Source organism: Schistocerca nitens, chromosome 5, assembly GCF_023898315.1.
Source record: "Schistocerca nitens isolate TAMUIC-IGC-003100 chromosome 5, iqSchNite1.1, whole genome shotgun sequence".
NCBI classification, from domain to species: domain Eukaryota; kingdom Metazoa; phylum Arthropoda; class Insecta; order Orthoptera; family Acrididae; genus Schistocerca; species Schistocerca nitens.
The window spans coordinates 819,516,146-819,527,532 of record NC_064618.1 but is presented as its reverse complement, the minus strand read 5'-3'; the positions used below and the strand labels follow the sequence as shown (position 1 = coordinate 819,527,532).

Sequence of the window (11,387 nt, the reverse complement as noted above, 5' to 3'; positions counted from 1 at the left end):
ATCAGGGACAGAAATTCAAAGCCAACATTATTCCATTTTCTTAGGAGGTTCTTCAGTTTTGTAGCACTGATTATCTGGCTGAATCTTTGTTGACAGAATATAATGATAGCTCCCTTTTTATAATTTGTGTCATCACTTCGCAGAATTTTTCTAACACATACTAATACCAACTTCTCCTCTTTAGTGTGTTAACATAGTAAATAATGATAAAATCTATTTGTTCAAGTGTTCATTTTATGCTAGTGACCCTATGTTTAAGATGCCCATATACTAGGATGATATAGTTATCTTTCATAGTATCTGTGTTTTTGAATGTTCTTCCAGTGTGGAACCAGACTGATGAGATTTGTTGACAACTGTTTTTCAGTATCATCTATTACGATACCTATTAAAAGCCTGGTTTGTCAGGGCAGGCAAGCGTAACCCCCCCCCCCTCCCCACACACACAGTCTACATAATAATGCAGTGTTTTTAAACGAAGAGTGGAAACGATTTTCTCAAACTGATATTTATCATAGAAAATTACAGAAGAGAGACCAATAAAATCGCAAAGCTATCATCCAGAGGCATCTAGTGATCAGTTTATCATGCACAATAAATGGCAAATGAGAAAACTCATTGCCAATCAAAGTAACTTATTTATCAGTTGGTGCTTCTTGTCCCACGTAGCCATAAATTCAGAGAACAATTTATCTTGGCTTATCACTGAAAGATTTTGGAATTTGACAATAATTAAAACAGGATATCAAAAAAGTTAACATTTTATGTAATTTCTTTTTGTACAATATTCACATACAGCAGTTAATATCTTCTTTTATACACTTTACCATCATACACCTCAAATCAGGATCTCAACAAGTACTGTTCACATGCATACTGGAGAACAAAATGGACTTACAGAAGATGATAAATTACCTTACACTACTAACTGTAGCTTCACTGAAGCCAGTAGATTAGCTGTTGGAGGAATGTGCCTTTAATGAATTAACTGCTACCAACTACAATACACTTTAAATATGAAGCTCTTTCCCTTCAATGCACAGTGTTTTCTACAAAACTAGGGATGACTGACAATATACTGTAAGAAAAAATGAGAAAGAACAAGACAATAAATACAACATAGAAACTGTTATGATGCTATAAATCATACAGTGGTCTTACATTTTACATCTTAACAGATTACTCACTCTTCACATAAATCTCTTATTTTTCCTTTAAATTAACAATCACAGAACAATTCGTGTCTTAACACAACAATAAAAATAACAATTTACCAAGAAATTAAGTTTTTACAACTGAGCAACCAAATTTCATTTTAGTGTGTCTTACATAATTGATATAAAATTTTTAAAACATGAAAATGAACTTTACTTGTTTATATTTGTGCTCATCTGTAATGGCAGGTTTGATGCATAAAATATCAAAATTAAGCATCTATACAACACTAATATTAGGAATGAAATATACAAATAAATTAGTTGTATTTGCTTTACATTGTTTTGTTGCTTGACTTACACAGCAATATGAATTGACATAATAATAAATGAATTATCTTTGTGAGTTAACATAAAAGATGAATAATATACTATGAAATGATACAGCATATTTTATGAAGGCAACTGTATATCAGCTTATCGAACTAATGTATAATAGCACAAAAATTCAGTAAAAATCCCTACTCATTGAAAGATAGCAAATGTGAAACATTTTGTAAATTGGTATACAAATTTAAGGACACTAGGAAAAGGTGTATGTAAGGTAAGGGGTTTGGAGCAGTGATGAGGAGGGAAATGGGACAACTACAATTAAAAAATAAAAAAAAAAACAGTAAATCAGTTAAAATTCTGATTAACTAGACAATGGAACAACATAAACAATTGTGTTTTACAACAATTCTAAATACTGTTGATATATCCGAACTAAATACAGTTTGGAACATTCACTTTTGTACAGTGCTGTAATTATCTGCTATTAGTATGTTGCCAATTAAGTTAAGCAATCTGGAGAAAGTAGCATCAAACTATAAGACTCATAGATGAGTAAACATACGGTGCAACTTTTCTGTAGCTCCAGCGTGCTAAAATGAAGTAGCAACGAAATTAAAATTTATTGGATTTTGAACCCTCCTGTGGGCACATTTAATACAATTATTGTGCATTAACAGTGCAGATTCACCCACACAGCACTGTGATATCTGCTTTACAGCCCACAAATCTCAATACTAAACTTAGATAACTTGTCCACTATGGGAATAGCACATTTTCATTCACTTTTATTTTCAGTTTTCTTTCTGTTCCTTATGTCAGTTAAAACATGAATTTATTGCTAGAAGTTTGGCTTGGAACAGCTAGGCAGCTTTGTTGCTACAGTCTCCTGAACGAGACTATAATGTGATGTCATTCAGACACACATCTCAATTAACAGGAAGATGTACACAAATATACATACATACGTCAACTCATTGAAACACAATGAGAAAATGTAATGTGATACTAGAGATGGTAGTTTAAAATACCAGCATCGTAAAACTTATGTGCTATACAAAAGAAGAGATGAATAAAAAGCAACAATACAGTTGTTCTACTAAATTATACTTGTTTGAACCTAATACTGCCAAAATTCAAGTAGACTGCCTTGCCTATATAAGTTATTGCTTCATGACCCATTTTGAAATTAAGAACAGTGAATTATTGGTTAATAGTTAGCATTTGTGAAATGTAACAAAAAATTTTAAATGAGCACCAGAACGAAAATTACTGTGTAACACCCAGCTTAGAAAACCACAAGAAGCCATAGCAAGTAGCCTTTTGAACAAAACCCAGCAAATCTCTCCATAAACATTTCAGTTTACCACTAGAAAGTTGCCCTTTTTCTTTATCTTTGACTTTCTATTTCTCCGTCACTGAACATGGAATTTGCTTATGTGAAGCACAATGAAAGACTGACACTGGAAAATACATCCCATGAATTGCAATCAGTTTTACAATGAAATATAAGAAGTCTGACGACTAAGCAGAGATTCATCATTACGACTTCCTTCCTACGCTTGAAGGATATGCAATACGAGGGGAGGGAGAATCAGGATATGCAATACGATGGGAGGGGGAATCAGGATATTCAATACGAGGGGAGGGGGAATCACTAAGTGTGGCTGATATTAACTCACACATGTCCAATATGTGATGTAGTGTCACTATTGGAATAGGGCACTAACCTCCTACAGCTACCATGGACACTGGACAATAGCTACATGAAACGTTCCGAGTAGGCTATTGATACCTAGTCTTGAAGCCCATACCCCATAACTTATCTTTAAGTATAGCAGCCTACTCCGAAAGTGTTACTCCGGCCATCGAAAGATGCCTACTACAGTTCTCTGCAAAATGGCCGATCTGGGATACAGCAATGTTGGTCCTCAGCCTGTGAGTTTGAAAATTTCCTCATATATCATTTACATTGCCTGCAACATTCTTAACTTGTTATACAACAACCTCCCAGTAATTTTGCAACTTTCTCTTTCTATAAACTGGGCATATGTAACAGCACTTCCAAAGTATTACTGTAAAATACAAATTCATAAAGATACTCTCTTAACTACAAATCATGTCTAGTAAGCAATATTTTCAATACACAAAGATTTCTCGATGTCAGCAATAACATGCTATAAGAAGTTTCCATGTTCATTTCAATGCAATGAACAAAATGATCTACAGTCTTCCAAGATATTTTTGGCAGTGTCTTCAAGGCACATTAAGGAAAACAAAAAGCCTTCAGATTTGGAACATGCATTGATAGACATAACAGTAGTTTAAGTCATGTAACTGTAACTAAAAACATCAAATGAGGCAGTATCGATAATACACTACATAATTGTGACTAACTTTAATAAAAGGGAAAATATATGGAAATGTTTCAAGTGTAATGGTCCATGAAATACCTCATCATCAATTCATAAACTGTACATGCTTAACAGCATAAATCATTTACTCTCACAAATACATAAGGTATCTTTATCTCGTATAACAAGGAATACAAAGAACTTATTTCACAGAGTGCCATAGTACAAAATTAAAGCAGACAGAAAACTTACATAACGTGTCTCTGCCCCATTTCATTTCTCCACAGAGAAAAACTTGAAATAGCCAAAGAAATTCACTCGACATTCTATTACATAATTATATCTTTATTTGCTTGTCTCATGATTCAAAAACTTACACAGCAATAAGGAATGTATGATTTGTGTGCCAGGGGTGATCATGTTGACATGCATCATAAGTAAAACATTTGTTGTTCTTTGTGAGATATGTATTGGGCTTCCAGGTTAAGCAAAACATAAGATGTCCTACTGAAAGGAATCTCTGTACTAGGTTCTCTTGCATTTCGGGACAATCATGGTAAGTGAAAAAGTTTATACAGATGAGCCATAGCCGAGAAAGAATTATACTTCATCTCTTATAAGTAGGTAATGACCCTCATCCTCTGAAAAGGGGAAGAGCTCACCTAACATGTATTTTGTACAGCAAAGGTAAGAATCTAAGCATCACTAGGTATAGTGTGGCAATTACTGAATGAAAACATGACAGTGTATACTACATCTGATGTGTTAACTGATGAATTAACTTGCTGTACCAGGGAAGCCACATTAAATACATAGATCAGGAATGGTTGCTTGTTTACACGGTACTGAGTTATGCAAAATGAGCATAAAATAACAAACTGCAGAAATAATTTGTATGCTTTCAAAGTAAAAATTTTCTAGAGCTCCCAATAAATTGATACTAACAAGTACTTCATGCCACATTGGCACTATGTGGATGCAACAGCTCCCTCCCTCTTCCATGTGTAGTATATGTCCATCCTGGACCAAAAAGGACAGACTGATTTTCTACAGCAAACCTTTGCATATAACAAGTTACTCGTAGGTGAATTTTTCGGCTTTATAAGCTGAAACATATGCTCAGTATCTCAGAAATATATCAATTTGTGTTCTACAGACTTTGTGAAAATCTGATTACTCTTAATGGCAACATCTTATATTTCTAAGGTAAGGTATCATTCGACCTTCAGACTGATAACTCTTAGCAGAGTATTGTAACAAATTATGGTAGCAAATCTCTCTTGCTCAGAACAGAGATATAAACAGAGCCGCACTGGATATGGTTTCAACATAAATGAATTTTAATACACGTTTTCTATGTCAGGATGTTATTTCTACACAAATAGAATCTTGGTCAGATGGCACTTTTCGGACTGCACATTTTTAAAGAAATTTTAGAAGAAGAACATTACATAAGACATAATGTTATATGAGACCACTTGCTGCCTTCAACAATGTAGGAAACATCATTAAATTAAGTTTTAATACATATAGTTTCCAGCATACATTCAGAAATGACCTGAAAAAGGTTATTTTAGACATTTTACTGGAGATGCACCCTAAAATACTAATTTCATTGCTGATAAGAACTGAAAATTTACACACACACAATTGCTGAGTGGTGAGAAACATACTTGAGTTAATGCACAATGTAACCAACACAGGAAGGGGTAGTCTGTGCATTCATATTTGTTTATCTCAAAATTACAATGCAAAGACGTGTGGTGCATGAGAGCAAACACACTTAACACACAAATCCCAAACACTGATTTATGATCATAAGTCTAATAAATATTTCTAAAAAATTCTCTGCAATGGGAAAAAAAAAATTCACTTGGAGTAATCCAAAATGTCTTCATTTAAATTATCATTTTTTTTTTTAAATAGCTAACCTCTTGATAGCAACAGTCAATGAGATAGTAAGAGTTCATAACTTTTAATTGTGCTTCACAGTTTTGTAACATAAGAAATGAAATAATATTAAATTTTTTGTTACAATGTAACAACACATTACATTTCAATGACAAGAGAGAATAGAGATCCACAACTGGGAAAATTCAGAAACGGATAGAGAGGAGGAATACTGCTTAACTACTGTATTAAGATTCTGAATTTACAGGCATGACAATTTATGGAAGTTAGAATTTGAAAGGTTTTACCTTCCTAAATAAAATAGCACAAAATTTAGAGATACAGTAACAGTCATTATAAAACAAAAGTACTTTCAGGTAAGTACTTTTATTTTAACCCACTAATGATAGTGGAAAAATGAGAGTTTCAACTTTCTAAGGCCACTTGGAAATTTGGTTACACGTATGAAAACAAAACCACTTTCTCCCAACATTATCACAAGAGAGAATCCATCCAACTAACCCAAGTAGATACAACTATATCTGCAATCTGTTTACTCAAACAATATAATAATATTTGTTCTTTTACAGTTAGAATTCCAGTTTCTTAGACGTTTAGGTTGAACCATTATGCATGACACTGGAACGACCAGCACTATCTTTCACCACATAATAAAATTGTATATATATAATTTAGGTCCCTACATTGAAGGAACTAACAGTTTTGTTTCAATGCGCAGCATGTTTCACATATCTGAGACTTCTTTTATGGACTTCCACAAGCACACACGTTGATACACAGCTTGAAGCTAAAGCTCTGTCAACCATACCGTCACATTCAATTATTTATTGTGGTGGACTCAAACTGAATATAATAAATCTTCTAAGAAAAGAGACAGGCAGGTTCATAACTTATGATTTGAGGTCAGCCACGTAAGTCCTTCATACAGGCCATCCCCTGTAGTCGCACATGAGGGTTGGACGTACCAATTACGATCTCTTATTCGAGTGAGTCCCAGTTTTTCCTGGATTTCATGAGGTTTCATAGCTGTTAACAAGATACATAAGAATCAACATAACAGGTTGCATTCAGAAAGAACATACAAATAACAATCTTAGAAGTACAATCTTCTGTATTGTTTTCAGGTATTAAGACTAAGTGATTTTGATTAGGTTTCCCTTTCTCATTATTTCATACCTATTATCCATTACAGAACATATTTCATGACAAACATTCTTTCCAGTCACCATGTATCTTTGTAATGCGGCACACTCCACCGAGGAAACAGTAGCAGCCCCAATTGCAACATTATTGGTAACATGTGTAAAGGACAGATCATTAATCACCAAATAGATAAGCCACTGAGCAATGCACAAGCAAAAAAAAAATGGATGGGGGAGTACAGATAATGCTTACCCTTTTCCAGAAGTATTTTGTCTGAGCTAGCAAACACACTTGTTCAACTGAGGTAGACACAGTCACCACTGTCTCCAGCCCCTCTTACAAGTCCCTCCCTCTCCCTCCCCCTTGCCCACTAATGATCATCTCTCAATTTCTTCACAACACATGTGATTTATACAGGGTAATAAAATTTTCTATGGAATAATTGGAATTAATAAGATTTTTAAATTGTCTTGCAGAAAAAATCTTACTCCTACTCCATAATTCACTGATGTCTGTATGGAACTCTTATCTCTCCCTGAATTAATGCTGATTAACTTTTAACAGCTAATTTCCAGACGCCATTCTTTGAAACAATTGACAATTAATGAACCAATATTTGATGGGACTAGCAAACAAGCATAGTGTCAATACACCACAGTAAAAATCTATGATATTCCATTCTTGTCATCATCAAGTTGTGTCACTACCTACTTCCAAATACGATACTACTCTAGTCAGCTTAGCAAGCAGTCATTCTGAATTTTTTATCTCCATTTGGTCATACAAAACACACCAATCACCAATTGTACATCTGCTTTAACCAACTGTCACGTGTCCCCTGTCAGAAAGTCCCTCACAGTAGTCCTGAAGCCATCCATCTGCATTTAGAAATAGGAATTATACAAATATGACGATCTTTCCGGAGCCTTTACAAACATTCTATTTTGTCTAGCTAGTCCAAAGTGATATGCTATGCCAGTTCTTCATGTGGCACCAACAAACCCATCAACAGTATGGATCAGCTGCTAAACTATATTAGGGTGCAACAAAAAACTAGTGATTTTGAGGTAAAAATCGAAAATCTGACCCCCTCATCTTCCCTTTGTTTGTTTTGTTTTGTTTCAGGGCACAAAAACAACTGGGGTCATACACACCCAAGTCAAAACTATAGAACAAGAAGACAGCGAGGAGTTAAATAAACTACACACATCGATTCCAATTGACATAAGAGGAAGATAGCTAAACACAGGGACGTGGTGAAAGGGCTACAAAAGACACCAAACAGAAAAAGAGGTCCAAAACTAATAATTAAATGGCCTTCACCATATTGCTTTGGCAGATAAAAAGTAAAACATGGTCTACAACCGGCGAGTCATTTGCTAAAATGGCCAGTAACTCAGACGGCAAACCTAAGCGAGAACATAAACAGTTAAAAAATGGGCATTGCGCCAGGAAGTGGCAGACAGTTAAAACTTGGGCGCAATGCATACGAAGTGGTGGGGGAGCACCGCTTATCAAATGATGATGGCTAGAAAGGCACTGCTATGCAAGGTACGGCACATGGTAAGACTAAGAGTGTTTCATATCTAACATGAGCCTCAGGAATTTCATAGTTTCAAGGAATGGAAGAGCAACAGGCCCAAGATGTAAACATGGTGAGAGAAACCAATTACGCCACAAGAAATTCATACAGACGGTTTTGTCAGTGGAGAAACAAAATCCATTGTCGATGCTCCAGGGGTAAAGACGATCAAGACATTGCTGAAGACGCCGCTCAGTGGGACAGGTCTATGCAGAACTGCAATAGATGGCAAAATCATCTACAAAAAGGGGCTGGCCGGTGTGGCTAAGCAGTTCTAGGAGCTTCAGTCTGGAACCACGTGACTGCTACAGCCACAGGTTCGTATCCTGACTGGGCCTGGGCATGGATGTGTGCGATGTCCTTAGGTTAGGTTAGGTAGGTTTGAGTAGTTCTAAGATAATAAGTTCTTAGATAATAAGTCCCACAGTGCTCAGACCCATCTGAACCAATTTTTTTTTTTAACAAAAGGGGGCCAGACATGGCCAGCAGGAGACACGCGATTATAGGGTTAATGGTAATAAAGAGGGCGACACTCAGAATGGAACGCTGAGGCTCACCAGCTTCCTGGATAAAGGTATACAACAAGGCAGAACCCACACACACCTTGAAAACTCTTAAAAATTCCTGAAGGAAACAGGGCAGGCCGTCATGGAAGCCCCACGTGTAAAGAGTACGGAGGATACCAATTTCCCAGCAGATGTCATAGGCCTTCTCCAAATCGTAAACACGGCCACAGTCTTGGATTTCCACAGAAAACCATTAATGACATAGGTAGACAAAGTAACGAGATGGTCAACTGCAGAACAGTGCACTCAAAATCCGCACTGTGAAGTCGTTAATAAATTGCGATGCTCTAGCCGCCATACCAGCCGGGCATGAATCATACATTCCATCACCTTGCAAACACAGCTGGTGAGAGAGAAGGGGAAGTAGCCAGAAGGAAGGTTTTTATCCTTACCGGCCTTAGGTATGGGTATGATGGTGGCTTCATATCAGCGTCCAAATACGGTTGTACCTATTAAGCAGAAAGTGCGTGCCTGCAAGAGAAAGGTGCACCAATATCTGAATGCGGACAGCGTCTGGCCCTGGGGCGCAGGATGTGGATGAACTGAGAGCACGATCTAGCTCGCTCAAAGTAAAGGTGGCATTGTAGCACTCAAGATTCTGAGAAGATAAGGGTATCGCCCAAGCCGCCTCCGCTCATTTCCGATGGAGGAAGGCAGAGTGATAGTGGGAAGAGCTCAAAATATTCACAAAGTGGCGGCCCAAGGAGCTGGAGAGAGCAATAGGGTCCACGATGACACTGTCTGCTACTGTCTAGCCACAAATTGGCGAATGGATCTTGGTCCCAGAGAGCAGTCGGAGGCTGGCCCACACAACAGAGGAAGGGGTGAAACTGTTAAAAGAACTAGTGAATGAAATGCAGCTAGCTTTTTTGCTATCCCAAAGAATGTGGCGACATTTTGCAATCATCTGTTTGTAATGAATGCAGTTTGCCATCGTACAATGACAGTTCAAAACATGGAGAGCAAATCTCCACACGCGAATGGCGTCGCGGCATGCCTCAAGTCTACCAAGGGGGTGGGACACGGTGTGGTAAAGAGAAAGTGCGAGGAATGGAACGTTCTGTAGTAGTAAGGATAACATCTCTGAGATATTCTAGCTGGCCATCACAACTGGGGAAATCTTGTTCTCAGAGGTTGCCAGGGAGGAGTAAAGCTGCCAGTCAGGCTCAGTAAGCCGCAATTTGTGTTTGCATGCAGGTGGGGTAGGAGTAAGAAAATGGATAGCACATGGGAAATGGTCACTGGAGTATGTGTCAGAAAGAATGGACCACTCACGACGATGGGCAGTGGGGAAGGATATGTCTAAATGGGAATAGGAGTGCGAGGAGTCGGAAAGGAACGTGGGTGCCCCAGTGTTAAGGCAGAGGAGGTTAAGATAATTAAGGTGGTCAGCCAACAGCGCACCTCTTGGACAGATTCTGGGGAACCCCCAAGGGGATGATGAGCATTAAAGACACCAAGTAGCAAAAATGGAGGAGATAGCTGCCCAATAAGATGAAGAAAGTCTGCCCTGGTGACATCGAATGACAGAGGGACATAAATGGTACAGATGGAAAAAGTCAGGTGGGGAAGGAAAAGGTGAACTGCAACAGCTTGAAGATAGGTGGTCAGGGAAATGGGCTGACTATGAACTCCATCCCATATAAGCAGCATGACACCCTCTTAATATATAACGCTGAAGCTCAAAGTGGCTGTGGGGACACAATTTTGTTTCCTGACAGCAGATTATAAGAGGACACTGCAATGCTCAAAACAGCTGTAAATCCTCTTTATGGGACTGTAGGGTGCGAACATTCCACTGGAGGAGAGTAATGATGAGGAACAAATGAAGGGGGTGTCACCTTGGCAGCTGCCGAGTAACAGCCTGCAAAGACTTGCTGCTACAGGGCACAGAAGCAGGAGGATCCTGCTCCATTATGCCCACAGAAGCACTGGCTTGCTTGTGCTGTCAGGCTGTGGAGTCCAACAAAGAAAAATGGTTGATGGTGCGCACCAGCGACACGGAGGTCGTCCGGGCTAAGGAATCATGTGGCAACACCGACAAAGAGGACCTTCGAGTAGGCAAAGGAGAAGACCGTTTGCCTTTGTTGGATTTCTTCAAGCCTTTCTGGTTAGTAGAGGAAGACTCAGGTGTTGTTTGGCTGGAGGAACGTAGGAAGTCTTCGCGGGAGTACTCTTTCTGTTCTTTCCAGTGTACTGGTTGTGTAGCTGGTGGCTTTGCCCCTTGAGGTGAGAGTTTGATGACTTTTTGCACAGCTGGACGGGAGGATGTCGATGCTACCTTCACACTGGGCGATTTCACAACCTCAACCTCAGAGCTGAAACTGTGGTCACATGTCTGTGTGGC

At 38.1% G+C, this 11,387-nt stretch overlaps 1 protein-coding gene across 5 annotated transcripts in view; it reads right to left on the bottom strand.

Annotated features, from left to right (window-relative positions):
• Window positions 1-745: 745 nt before the first annotated feature.
• Window positions 746-11,387, bottom strand: part of LOC126259942 (ADP-ribosylation factor 6) — a 131,288-nt gene continuing 120,646 nt past the window's right edge. For all 5 annotated transcript variants that reach the window (XM_049957039.1, XM_049957038.1, XM_049957041.1 and 2 more), the window contains one exon: window positions 746-6,775. In XM_049957039.1, coding sequence (XP_049812996.1) covers window positions 6,633-6,775 — 143 coding nt within the window. In that variant the 3' untranslated portion in view covers window positions 746-6,632. The remainder of the gene's footprint in view (window positions 6,776-11,387) is intronic.